We start from the raw sequence: 14,979 nt of genomic DNA on the forward strand, positions 1-14,979 counted from the left end.
TTATAGCGCCTCTAAAGTTAGCTTTACTACACATGCAAATTCTCTTAATTTAGGTTTCTCTGGAACTTCCTGTGGCTGTGAAACTGCAAAAAAGAAGAAGCTTGGGGGATAGCTGATACCATATTTCCCTGAAAATAAGACCTAACTGGACCATCGGCTCTACGGCATCTTTTGGAGCAAAAATTAATAGTAAAATAGATCGGGTCTTATATAATATAATATAATAATATAATATAATGTAATATAATATAATATAATATAATATAATATAATATAATATAATATAATATAATATAAATACCAGGTCTTATCTTAATTTTGCTCCAAAAGACTCATTAGAGCTGATTGTCCAGCTAGGTCTTATTTTCAGGGAAACATGATAAAATCCTGATGTAAATTGTTTTCAGTCAACATAAAGAGGTAGCTCAATCACCTTGTCAAAGCTCGGTATGTTTTTTAACTTTCAAATCAGCATGCAACATTAATAAAGAGGAACTTTCTGAAGAAGAATAACTACTCATTCAACAAATCTCACAGTTTTATTTCTTAGTGATTGGTCTCTGAGAACCTAAGACTCATATTAACAATGCTCAGAAGAGACTTGCATAGTAAAACCACAATGTTGACTTTACATGATACAAATAGTCATATTTGCTCAATAGCACGTTTTCTCCCTTGAAACAAATTTACATGGAAAGTTAGAGTGTAAGCAAAAGACTTATCAGGCACGGACTCAGAACAGCACAATGGGTTGGATGATCTTAATGGTGATGTCATCAGACAGACTGCACGCCTTTGCTTCTCTGAGTTTCTCTTCTGTAATTTCCTCAAAAATCCCACGCCCACATTAATCACACAGTCTTCACTAACCACACCCTGCACCAATAACTTTCGTTAGGTATGTGAAATGCATGCAGGCATTTGTAGTAGTTGGCTTCACTTGGGAGCCATTATTCCTTTTAACGTAGTTCCCCTCTGTGGACATAACCTGGAATGTAGTCGCAGCACATCAGCTCGTATCCTATTGGCTAGGGCATAGGGTCCCCAATTGTTTCAGTTCTTGGTGCCTTAGTATCGCAGTAATTTTTTTCACAGTCTTTCTTGGCTAACAGTTAAAATATCTTAATAAGTCTATAAGTCCTAACAACTTAGTAGCTGTTTGAAAAAAAAATAAACACACATAAATTGAAAGAAAAAGTAATATTTAAGTTTCATTCTTAGATAACTATAATTATCTCAAACCTTAGAATCAGACTAGATGTCACCACCCTCATTTCCTGTTCTACAATGATTTTCATTCTGCACTTGCTTTTATTCCAGCAGCCACCAAAACCCACCTTCACAAAGATGCAATGTCATTCAAAAGAATATAGTGCAATTTAATGTTGAAATTGTGAACCACCTCAAGTTAGTAGCATACATGCTGTCTGACAGATGACAACTATTGCTGTTTCCTGCAAAAAATGTAAAACGTTCATGGTGCTTCTGTGAGTTCACTCTGGTTTCCTGGGTACCTGGCATACAGTTTGGGAACTGTGGGGCTAGCACTTAGTCATGTAGGTACCTCTAGCTGCAAGGAGGTTGGGAAATACAGTCTATTTAATTTAAGCTGGTGGCCTCTGTTCCAATGAATTAAATATTTCAATATTAATTTTACATTTTTATTCTCACAGGCATGTCTTATATCTTTGTATAAGTTATTGAAGTGCAGCTGATTATGCCTCTTTGTAATAATAATAACCATAATAATAGTTACCATTTATCGAGCACTTATATGTAATAAGCACTCTACTAAGGTGCTTTTTATCTATGTTTTCACTTAATCCTCACAATACTTTTTGAGGTAGGTGCAAGATATATATATCTGGTATATATATCTACTATATATATAATATGTAATATTATTTATAATATATATAATATATTATATATGTATATGTATGTATATATATATTATATATGTTGTATAGACACACACACACACACACACACACACAGAGAAATTCCTATTTAGGTTAAGTACCTTACCTAAACTCACATAGAAATTAAGTGGCAAAGCAGGATTTGTACAAAGTTGTCTGATTTTAGAGCTAACTCTCTTAACCACCATGTGTTTTAGCTTTGATACTTACTGACTACAACAGTCAGGAGAAATAGGATTTCTGGTCAAGATGGTGGAGTAGGTAAACACTGTGCTTGCTTCCTCTCATGACCACATCAAAATTACAACTAAACTACAGAACAACCATCACTGAGAATTGCCTGAAATCTAGCTGAGCTGACTGTAGGGCTACAACTAAGGACACACAGAAGATACTCAATACTGGTAGGAGAGGCAGAGAAGTGGAATGGGCTGGTCCCATACCCTCATGTGACCATTAAAAATCAGAAGGTGTATCTCAGCTGTGGATGTCTCCCCGTGGGAGGAGCAAGGGGTCCCAGCCCTATAACAGGCTCCCCAGCCCAGGTTTCCAGTGCTGGGAAGAGAAGACCCCATAACTTCTGGTTGTGAAAACCAGCGGAAACGGTGGCTGAGACGAGGGAGGCTGTAGTCCTAGGAGCTCCTCCAAAAGAGCCTGCACATGGACTTACTCGCTGACGGACTCACTCGCTCTGAGCCCTAGAGCTGGAGAAGCAGCTCATAAGGCACCAGGGACATACAATGAGGAACTTGAGTTGTCTAGCTTCAGAGCAAGGGCTGGAAGGGCAGCTTTCTCTTGGACAGAAGAGTTGGCAGAAGCCATTGTTTCTTTGTTGAGCCCTCTCACCTGCTGGACTGTAGACACAGGCAGCTGCCGTATTTGAGTCTCTATCAACCTGACTAACACTCTTCTTTCTCCCTGCCTCTAGTGATTCCCTGAGACCCAGCCCCATTCAACTTTCAGGCACACCCAAGCTGCTGCCTCTAGTGGCTTTTCAGTACAAACAGCCTGTCTTGGCTCATGCTGTGTACTTTCCTAAAATCTCTCAAAATCCAAACAAGCAGCATCTGCCATCAGTGTGTCCCACACCACTTGCTGAGCAGCCCTAAGCCTGGCACTAGCCATAGCCAGCCTCGGTTTGTACCTTGGCCTCACAAGGCACCTCCAAGCCCAGTGTGGGTGGCAGTCATCTGTGAATTGCTTTGTGGCTCGTGCCAGGTAGCCTTGGGCAGGGCATAAGCTGTGGCTGAATTGGCCTGAGGAAAAGCCATTCCCAGGAGGCCCTGGGAACTGGCACACCTGGAGGCCAGCTTTGGACTGAGCTAAAGCATCATCCAGCCACCTCTGGGGATGACACACCCAAAAGGCAGACTGGGCAGGCTCTGTAGGGTCAGCTCCTGCACAACAGTTCCTCCACTATAGTCATGGCCAGTACTCACAAGTAATCAGTCTGAGGGTGAATTCTTCCCATTGATGTGCAAACAGCATCCAAGGCTCAACTACAATAGGAGGGCACACACAACCCACACAAGGGACACAGCTGGATTATCTGGCTCTGGTGATGGGAAGATTGTGCCACTGGACCCCACAGGACACCTACTACATAAGGCCACTCTACTAAGACCAGGAGACATAGAAGCCCTACCTAATACATAGAAACAAACACAGGTAGATAGACAAAATGGGGAGACAAAGAAACACATCCCAAATGAAAGAATAGGACAAAGCTCCAGAAAAAGAACTAAACAGAATGGAGACAAGTAATCTACCAGATGCAGAGCTCAAAACAATGGTTATAAGGATGCTCAGTGATCTCAGGGAGAACTTCAACAAAGAGATAGGAAACATAAAAATAGAGATTGAAAACATAAAAAAGAACCAGTCAGAAATAAAGAATACAATAACTGAAATGAAGAATACATTGGAAGGAATCAACAGTTGATTAGATGAAGCAGAGGAGCAAATCAGCAATTTAGAAGATAAGGTAGCAGAAAATATGCAAACAGAACAGGAAAAAGAAAAAAGAATCCAAAAAAATGAGAATTGTTTAAGGGGTCTCTGGGACAACATCAAGCATACCAACATTTACATCAATTGATAGTTACAAAATAGTCATGGGGATGTAAAGCAAAGCACAGAGAATATAATCAATAATATTGTAATAATTATGTATAGTGCCAGATGGGTACTAGATTAGTCACGGGATAACTTTTTAAGTTATATAGCATCCTGCCACTATGCTGTACACCTGGAATTAATATAAAATAATATGGAATGTCAACTGTAGTTGAAAAATTTTAAAAGGGGAGAAAAAGGGTGAAGGGGAATAAGTGGTCCAAATTTCCAGGTATAAAATAAGTAAATCATAGGGATGTAATGTACAGCATAGGAAATGTAGTCAATAACATTGTGATAGCAAGGTACAGTGTTAGGTGGTTGCTGGACTTATAGTGATCACTTCTTTAGGTATATACATGTTGAATAATTATTGTGTACATCTGAAACTAATATAATATTGTGTGTTAGCTATACTTTAATAAAAATCTTTAAAAAATAAAACAATAATGAAGAGAAATATTACGTATTTGTGTTGCATTGTTTACTATTTTACCTATGCCAAAATAATTAAATCAATATTACTTTTTATACAGTAGTTTCGTGTTTCCCAAAAATAAAACCTAGCCAGACCATCAACTCTAATGTGTCTTTTGGAGCAAAAATTAATATACCTGATCTTATTCTAATATAATATAAAACTGGGTATAATATAATATAATATGATATAATATAATATAATACCGGGTCTTATATTAAGTTTGCTTCAAAAGACGCATTAGAGCTGGTGGTCTGGCTAGGTCTTATTTTCAGGGAAACATGGGAACTATCTTCAAAGGATTCAAAAATCAAATTCTTACAATACCACTGAGCAAGCATGAAGGAGTAGAGAGACTTGTTCAAAATAGTTCAATGTCAACCTTCCCACATTCTACTCTGAAATAATATAGATAGAAAATGGGGTGGCCAATACACATCTTTCGACTTGGTATTAGTGAAAGTCCTTTATCTGCAGAGGCATCACATGAAAACAGTTCACTAACATCTTGACTATCCATTTTTGTTGCAGGAGGCCGAGGGAAAGACGATGCCCCCATCATTACTTTTCCAGAGTCTGTGGGGTTCAAACACATCCCCGATGAGGACTTCCTGAATGTCATGACCTACCTGACTAGCATCCCCAGGTAAGGTGAACGCAGCATTCTGCTGCCTTCCTCGTTGCTGGCTTTATTCCACATTTCCCGTGTGGCAGGGCTGAGTTAAGATGGAATCTTCTATGAGCACAGCTCACTAGTGTGTTGCTCGATCACTTTCTCTTATCCATCAGTCACAGAAAAGGGATGTGGAATGAGACTAGAAAACAGTGATAAACAAGCATCAGTTCTGTCTAAACTGTGCACATAGGAGGTGCTTAATAAATGTGGAGTGAACGAAAAATTGATTGAACAACTGAAGCTGTCTTTGTTCCTTCAGGTTCATTATTCTAGATGAAGGTCATTCTGGCTTCCTGGGGCCAGTTGTCTGACACACAGCCATTGCTCAAGGAGCTCAAACCATGTTAGGAGTTATTTCATTCATCTCCCCTAAATAAGAAATTCAGGGACAGATTTTATAACTGTCATTGTCAGGTGGAGAAACTAAAGCACAGAGCAAGGAAGCTGAAAGGCTGGGAATAAAAACTGTGCTTATAGTGAAGGCCGTGGCAGAGATGTTTTCGGGCATCTGCTACTTCTACCCTCTCCAGCCCCAGTCTCACATCTTTACACCATTTAAGTTAATAAATACCCCGACCTCTAAGGGAAGGAGTGTGGGACAGAGTTCATATTGGTAACAATCATTTCACAGACAGAGATGGAGCTGGGAGTGGGGTCCAGACCCGATTCTTGGGTAGCACTGTATCCACTGTCCAGCAGAGCAGACTGGCCCCACCCTCAATGGGTATGTATTGCTTTGGTATCATCTCTTACTAACTGCTGTGTGGTTTGGAATTTACACAACAGTGGTGTGTGTGTGTGTGTGTGTGTATGTGTGTGTGTGTGTGTGTGCTGTTGTGCTTGCTTTCCATCTGCCTCATATGATTTAGAGGTAAATGCCAACTTTGCGATGGAAAGGCTACCTGGAGTGTGATCCCATCTGTAGAGATTAGGAAGTTGGTTTGTTTGCTTCAACCCTACCCTCTCTAAAAGGTTTTTTTTGTTTTTGTTTTTATCCTTCTTACTTTTTGAGAAAAGGCTATAGGTGTATTTTTAATGTACTTCTTCTAAGTTCAGTACTTAAATTCTATTTCACTAATTCCGTCCCTCTCTTCCTCCCCTCCCCACATATGGTATGCACAGGTAAACATGAGCATTTGGGGCTTTGTTGGTTTGAGGGAAAGATACTGTGGTCTCTGGGCTTTGCTCATTCTGTTCTCTTTTCAGGAACTACCTTTCCCACTCTTCTAGACCTGGCTAACTTGTCCACATTTATCAGTCCTCACTTTGATCCCATTTCTTCAGGGAAATCTTTCTTGATCCCATATCTTCACTCACAGACTTCATTTTCACAGAACCCAGAGATTACCCCTTATGTAACACCACAGTGGATGGAAATGACTTCTACCTCTTCTATTATACTGTGAACTACTCAAGATGAGGGGCCAATGTCTTTTTTTTTCTTCAAATCTGTAGCCCTAGCACAGTGCCCAGCACACAGTAGGTTCTCAAGAAATAATGTTGGTAGAATTTCCAGTTTTGGTATGGTTCATTTCAGTCAAAAAGTATTTTCATAGGGTGAGAAGAGGGACATTAACAGAGAGAGTCAAATCCTGTTCCTCATTCGTGCCTCGACTTCCCTGGGTTGTAAGGAGTTGAACTTGGTCTCCATCTTTATCTCAGTTACATTCCAAAACAACAACCCATCATTTTAGCATCTTCTCCTTCTATGGGGAGCAGCAAGGAAGAGAGTGAGCAGGGAGGTAGGCAACAGGTGGGTGTGCCCCCCAGCCATTATATTTGTTTTAATCTCACTCACTATTCATTTTACTGAATCCCTGGAAGTAGTCATACGCTAAATGAAACAGGTGACTTTCATCTTGTCCTTGCAACCTTTTCTGAGTCGCACTGAGGACTGTACATTAAGCGCCATCTCAACCAGGGTAGAGAGAAACACTGAAGGGTAGGACCCCTATCTTACAGATGCAGAAGCTAAGACAAAACAAGCGGTTCCTGTTTGGGCTTGATTTCTTTTTTCTGCTCTATGTTCCTTATATAATTGTCGGTAAACTAGGGAGTAGTTTTCTTTCCTCAAGTGCTGTTTGTCTCTTGAGAAAGTAGCTGTCTGACCAGTTATTCCCCTTCCTCTTTCTGGCGTTTGCTGCCCCACCCCTTGGTTTCAGCATAAAACAGAGACAACCAATAAGAGGTTTGAAAGGGGAATTAACGTGAACCTTATCATCCAGTTTCCCGGTTCAGATTCCAAAGAATGAAACCACCTTCGTTCCTTTTATGATTCCTATTCATCACAGTTTGCATTTTCCTAAATGTTACCAGTGGTTTCCACGCACCAGAGCCCTTCCCAGTTTGCAAAATATTTTATAAGCAGTTGGCAGAGGGCTCATGACATAGAAACAGGAAGAACTGACGCAGTAGAAGAGAATGACAGGTTACTCAGGACAGGGAAAGGGAAAGGATGTTCATATGTGAATTAGATCTGTTGCTTTCCTCATCTCTACCTTATTTATTTCTGCCTTTATCTTTAATATCTTCTTCCTTGTGTTTTTTTGGTTTGCTTAATTTTTGTCATTTTATTGAGTTGAAAATTATATTTATTTTTATTTTATTGATATAAATGTTTAAAGTTACGAATTTTCTCTGATCCCTGCTTTAAATGTATCCCATAAATTCTGTATCCAAAAAATTCTGTAGTATTTTTATCACTGTATTTTAGAAACTCTGTAATTTTATTTTATATTTTTCCCCTTACTGAAGAGTCGTTTAATAGAAGATTTTTAAATTTTCAGGTATTTTCTTTGTGGGCTTATAGCAGGATCAATTTTTGTAGATGTTCCATGTGTGCTTGAAGAAAAGATGAATCCTCAAGTATCAGGATGTATATTTTAACACATACGCATTAGATCTTCCTTATTATGTTGTTTAGGTCTTGTATAACCTTATGGATGTGTTGTCTGTTTGCTCTGTCTTACACTGAAAGTGGTGTATTAAAATATCCGATGTAAAGTGTATTTCTGTCTCCTCATATCTCCTTTAGTGTCTGCCTTAAAAAGTTGGTTATTATATTATTTGGAGCATTTATTTATAGCTATCATATCTTCATTGTGAAATGTGACTTTTAGTATTAAAAAATGTTCTTTTTATGTTTAATGCTTTATGGCTTGAATTATACCGTGTCTGATATCAAGACTGAAACCTCTTGCTATTGTTTCCATTTGCTCGGTATACTTTTGCCACTTCCTTTAGTTTTAGCCATTCTAAACCATTTTGTTCTAGATTTTTCTCTGCTATGTAGTATATAGTTGGTTCTTTGTGAGTAAAATTGAAAATCTTTTTCTTACATTAGATGAATTAATACTATTTATATTTATTGATATGACTGATACATTCAGTCTCAATTTTGTCATTATTTTGTTGTAACTACTAGATGTATTATGTTTACTGTATTTTTCTACATGATACATTTTCTTTGCTGTTTTTTATTTTTAACTTGATATTTAAGAAAATTTGTGATTTTTGTTCTTGTATTTATACCCCTGTTAGTGCTATTATTCCTTTTGTTTAAGTGTAATCTTTTATTATCTGGTTTGTCAGTTTTCAATACTAACATTTAATTCTCATCTATTGCCTCTACAACAGTCAATGACCATCTCATTTTTTCCTCTCCTGTCCTCTTTTTCCATCTTTTAACTTGCACTATTTCTATATATTATTCTTCCATCCTATGTAGTATTAGACTTTCCATTATATATAAAATTAATCCCTTTGTGGAAGTTTCTCCAAGTTATCTTTTGATTGAAGCTTTGCTAGATTCTTCAAAAAGGGCTCATAGGTACAGAATTTCCTGAGCTTTTACGTGTTTATAGCTTTTTATATTGCTTTAATACTTGAAAGCCACCTTATCAGGATACAAATTCTTTTTTTAAAGATTTTTTATTAAAAATATAGCTAACATGCAATATTATATTAATTTCAGTTATACACCATAGTTATTCAACATTTTTATACCTAAAAAGGTGATCACCATGATAAGCCCAGCAACATCTGATGTTGTACCATGCTATCACAATATTATTGACTATATTCCCCATGCTGTACATTACATCCCCATAACTTATTTGTTTTATACCTGGAAATATTAACCTCTTATTCCCCTTCACCTTTTGCCCACCTTTCTAATTTTTAAATTACAGTTGACATTACATATTACTTTATATTTATTTCAGGTGTACAGCATAGTGGTTAGATATTTATATAATTTAAGAAGTGATCCCCCTGACTAGTCTAGTACCCACCTGACACTATACATAGTTGTTACCATATTATTGACTATATTCCCTGTGCTTTACTTCACGTCTCCATGACTATTTTGTAACTACCAATTTGTACTTCTCAATGCCTTCACTTTTTCACCTGCCCCCTAACTCCCTCCCATCTATCGCCCTGATAAATCTAGTACCCATCCGACACCATACATAGTTATTATAATATTATTGACAATATTCCTTATGCTATACCATACATCCCCATGACTACTGTGTAACAACCAATTGGTACTTCTTAATCCCTTCCCCTTTTTCACCCACACCTCCAACACCCCTCCCATCTGGCAACCATCAAAATGTTCTCTGTATCTCTGTTTTATTTATTTTGTTTTTTTAACTCCACATATAAGCGAAATCACATTGCATCTATCTTGCTCTCTCTGACATAGTCCACTCAGCACAATTTCTTCAGGTCCATTCATGCCTCTGTAGATGGCAAGAACCCATTCCTTTCCCTGGCTGAGCAATATTCTATTATATATGAGATGTGATCAAAATCTACAGTGATGTTTAAATAAAAAAAAATTACAGTAAAAGACACACTGCCATTAATCCCCCTCAAAATACTTCCCCTCACTTTGAACACTCTTGTCCCATCGTTCTTGCCACTTTCTGAAGCAGTTCTGGAAGTCCTCTTTCGTGTCTTTAGTTGCGCTGTCGTGGCTGTCTTGATGACCTGAATCGATTAAAAACATTTATCTTTCATGGTCATTTTTACTTTGGAGAAGAGCCAGAAGTCTCACAGTGCCAGATCTGGTGAATAAGGTGGATGAGGACACACCATAATATTTTTATTTGACAGAAATTGTATACCAGAAGCGATGTGTGACACGAAGCGTTGTTATGAATGGAGGATGATTTACAGCACACTTTAAAACATACCTTCTCTCAACCCTAGCTCACACCTGAATGACTGCACTGAACAACAACTTTAAACTTGTCAAACACTAAGGTTCGTCGCACCGCTTCCAGTATTGAAGGTCTCTCTGCCTTTCCATTGTACGGCAGCAGCATTTGCCATATTTTGTGATCACACGTCATATATGTACCACTTTCTCTTTATCCATTCACCCATAAATGGGTGCCTCCACATCTTGGCCATTGTATAATAAATACTGCTGCAATGAACACATATATGGGAGCACACATTCCCTCAAAATAGTGTTTGGGGTTTCTTTGGACAAATACCCTGAAGTGGGATTACTGGGTCTTTCTTCGATTCTTTGTTTTAAAATCTACTTTGTTTGGTATAAGTATTGATACCCAAACTCCCTCCCCCACCCTCCATTTTCATGAAATATCTTTTTCCATCGCTTTACTTTCAGTCTGTGTGTCTCCTTCAATCTGAAGCGAGTCTCTATTAGGCAGCATATGTAAGGGTCTTGTTTTCCTATCCATTCAGCTCTCCTATGTCTTTTGATGGGAGCATTTATCCGTTTACATTGAAAGTAATTGTTGATAGATATGTAGCTATTGCCATTTAATTATTAATATTTTTTATCTTTATCTTTCTTTTCTTTCTTTTTTTGTCTTAAAGAAGTCCCTCTAGGATTTCTTGTAATACTAGTTTGGTGGTGATGAACTCCTTTAGCTTTTTTTTTTTTGGTCTGGGAAACTCTTTATCTGTCATTTGATTTTAAATCATAGCTTTGCTAATTAGAGTACTCTTGGTTATAAATTCTTGTTTTTTTGTCACGTTGAGTATTTTGTGCCAATTCCTGTGACCTGTAAAATTTCTGTTGAGAAGTCAACTGACAATCTTATGGGAGCTTCCTTATAAGTTACTAGTTGCCTTTCTCTTGCTGCTTTTAGGTTCTCTCTTTGTCTTTAACCTTTGCTGTTTTAATTATAACGTGTCTTCATGTGAGCCTGTTTTGGTTCATCTTATTTGGTACTCTGCACTTCGTGGGCTTGTATGTCTATTTCCTTCACCAAAGTAGGAACTTTTTCAGTCATTATTTTTTCAAATACATTCTCAATCCCCTTCTTTCTCACTTCTCTTTTTGGTGCCCTTATGAGGTGAATGTTGTTACACTTGATATTGTCCCAGAGGTCCCTTATACTATCCTCATTTTTTGGATTCTTTTTACTTTTTGCTGTTCTGATTGGGTTTTCTGCTACCCTGTCTTCTAAATCTCTGATTTGATCCTCTGCTTCATCTAGTCTGCTGGTGATTTCTTCTAGTGCCTTCTTCATTTCAGTTATTGTATTCTTCACTTCTGATTGGTTCTTTTTTATGATTTCCATGTCCTCTTTTATGCTTGCTCTCTCTTTGTTGAGGTCTTCACTAAGTTCCTTGAGCATCCTTGTAACCATTGGTTTGAACTCTGTATCTAGTAGGTTGTTTGCTTCCATTTCATTTAGTTCTACGTCTAGAGTTTTCTTCTGTTCTTTAATTTGGGATGTATTTCTTTCTTTCCTCATTTTGTCTGCCTCTCTGTTTATTTCTATGTATTAGGTAGATCTGCTATGTCTCCCAGTCCTGGCCCAGTGGCCTATGTAATAGGTTCCCTGTGGAGACCTGGCACAATCACCTCCCCTGAGTGCTCCAGGAGTGTCTCTCATGTAAGTTGTCTGTGTCCTCCTGTTATAGTTAAGCCTTGATTGCTATCGACAAATCAGTGGATGGGATTGATGCTCAGACTGACTGGTTGTGGCGTTTGGCCACATCCACATCTTATGGGCTGCTATGAGGGACGCTTATCCCACTGAGCAGTGTTCACTCCACTGGGCTCTGGTAGCTGTTGAGACTGCCCTTTGGGTGTGCTGCTTGTTGGACTAATTGAGTGGTGCTCTGCTGTGGTCTGAAGTCAACCTTCAAATATTTTGGTTCTGGGGCCTCTAGGGTAGGGCTCCAATTAGGCCCAGGTCGCCCACTGCCTGTGACCAACCAGGAACTACCTTGTAGAAGCTACAAAGTGATCCCTGGTTGTTTGCTGCCTGTGCTTGGATGTGCATGAGAGAGGCCACACTGTGAACCAAGGATGGCTGCCACCAGTAATGGGCCTGCAGGGGGCTCTGCAAAAAGTGAGGAAACCCTGAAGCCTGCTGCTGCTGCCTGTCAGCTCTTGTGAGGCTCAGCCGCTGATAAGCCTCATGTGGTGTGCAAGTTGGATGAGTCAGGGTCTCAGGGAATCACTAGCGTGGGAAGAGTTGTGTTCACTAGGTTAATATAGATTCTGGTTTGGTGCCAGTGCTAAGCTTGGAGCTACTCAACAAGTCTCAGAGCACACTGAGTTAGTCACTTTTCCCTTGGGGCCTGTGGACCCCTATAGTTTTCTAAGAGTGCAGTATGGGTGTGGGTGGCTGTTGGCCTAAGGAGAGCTTCCAGTGTTGGGGGAATTGGGTAGGGCAGGTTCCCAGGGAGTCAGCAGGGTGGAATAGCAGAGCTCACCAGACCAATTCAGATTCAGATTTGACAGTGTGGGGGAGGGCTCAACACAGGAAAGATAGGGTCCACCTGCTGGCTGCACAGGAGAAGGACCACACAGGGAAAATGGCGACAGTCTCTCCAGTCCTTGCCTTGAAGCCACACTTCAGTCTCTCGCCTTATGTCTCCACGCCCCTTGAGTCACTCTCCCTCTGTGGGAGGCCAGGGTGAGTGCCTGCGAGTGAGTAAGTCTGTGTGCAGGCCCTTTAAGAGGATGTCTGGGTTTCCCACAGCCTTCTGTCCCACCAGATGATTAGAATCTCCACTGTTTTTCACAGCCAGATGTTGTTGGAGCTCCTCTTCCTGGCACCAATACTTCAGGCTGGGGATCCTGTTGTGAGACTGGGGTCCCTCACTCCTCCAGGGGGAACCTCTGCGGTTAAGCTATCCCTTTCGATTCTCAACCACCACCCACAGGTGTGGGACAGGTCCATTTTGTGTCTTCACCTCTCCTACCAGTCTTGACGTGGTTTCTTTTTTATATCCTTGGTTGTAAAACAATTAGACTTCAGATGGTTCTCCAGGTTGATTGTTCTATAATTTAGTTGTAATTGTAATGTGTTTATGGAAGGAGGCAGTCACAGCATTTATCTACTCTGCCATCTTGGATCTCTGTTGAATTAAGTGTTAATGCCTATTTTCTGCCTCTTTTGGTTTCCATATGTTACTTCCTTATATATTTATTTCCTCTCCATTTATGTTCTCTCTCTCTCTCTCTCTCTCTCTCTCTCTCTCTCTCTCTCTCTCTCCCTCCTCTTCCTCATCCTCCTCCTCCTCCTTGTCCTCCTCCTTCTCTATCTCTCTGTCTAGGATATAAAATTCTTGGTTCACACTTTTTGGTCATGAATTGTTACAGAATGCTGTTTCATTCTTGCCATGATTTGTATGTTGCTTTTGTGAAATATGATGCCTGTCTATTTCTTTTGTCCTAATAAATTATTTTATCTTTTTGCCTGGAAGTGCTTAGAAGTTTGCTTTATTCTCAAAGTCTAACAGTTTTACTAGGATATGTCTCAGAGTTGATAATTTCAGATCAATTTTCCGAGATGCCTGCTAGACTTCTTCAGGTACTTGTAGATTCAGGTCTTTTTTGTTTTGTTTTGGGGAATTTTTCTGGGATTATACTTTATAAATATTATTTCTGTTTCTTTGTTTTGCTTTTAGTCTTTAAGGACTTCATTATAAGTGTGTTGGTTTTTTTTTTTTTTTTGGTCTGACTTCAATTTCAACCATTTTCTGACCTTTTTTACTGTTTCCTTTTTTTTTCTTGTTTTCATTCACTTGTTTGTTTTCTTTTTGTCATTCATTGCCCCTTATTCAATTTTTGTTCAAATATGTTCTCCCTTGTGTATCTTGTAATTTAGACTGCATTTCTCATCTTTTCTTTTTATTTTTCTGACTTTAATAAACTCTTGCGTTATTTCTTATTTTCTTTATATATTAAAAGATCCATTTCTGTCCTTGGTTTTGAGTTTCTTATTCAAGGTGTTCTTCCCTCATACCCTCAAGTGCTTGTTTTGTAGATATGTAATTCAGTTTGGAGAGCTATGTTATAGAGTATTTCGCTGCTCAGTGACTAATTTTTTGGAGGATTTTTTTATCTACAAAATGGACTTTATTTTTTTAGAGCAGTTCACAGCAAAATTGAGTGGAAAATTCAGAAATTTCCTGTTTACTCCCTGCCCCCCTTCCAAGGCACAACCTCCCACACCAGAGTGGTACAATTGATGAACCTACATTGACACACCATTGTCTCCCAAAGTCCATACTTTATATTAAGTTTCACTCTTGGTGTTGTACATACTATGGATTTGGACAAATGTATAATAACATATATCCACCATTATACAGAATTGCTTCACTGCCCTAAACACCCCCTGTGGCTCTGCCTATTTATCCCTCCCATGCTCCCAACCCCCAACCCTTGGCACCACTGATCCTTTTACTGCCTCCATAGTTTTGCTGTTTCCAGAATTTTATATAGTTGAAACCTTACAGTATGTATAGCCTTTTCAGATTGGCTTCTTGTTTGTACA

At 39.0% G+C, this 14,979-nt stretch overlaps 1 protein-coding gene across 5 annotated transcripts in view; it reads left to right on the forward strand.

Moving 5' to 3' along the window:
* The window catches only part of MCF2L2 (MCF.2 cell line derived transforming sequence-like 2), a 213,038-nt gene that overhangs the window by 36,710 nt on the left and 161,349 nt on the right, over positions 1-14,979 (forward strand). For all 5 annotated transcript variants that reach the window (XR_013995248.1, XM_081078213.1, XM_081078216.1 and 2 more), the window contains exon 3: positions 5,047-5,161. Coding sequence is in view for 4 of the 5 variants with exons in the window: in XM_081078213.1 (XP_080934339.1) it covers positions 5,047-5,161 (115 nt within the window). In the remaining variant the exon portion in view is untranslated. The remainder of the gene's footprint in view (positions 1-5,046; positions 5,162-14,979) is intronic.

Source organism: Rhinolophus hipposideros (genome assembly GCF_964194185.1).
Source record: "Rhinolophus hipposideros genome assembly, chromosome: 2".
NCBI classification, from domain to species: domain Eukaryota; kingdom Metazoa; phylum Chordata; class Mammalia; order Chiroptera; family Rhinolophidae; genus Rhinolophus; species Rhinolophus hipposideros.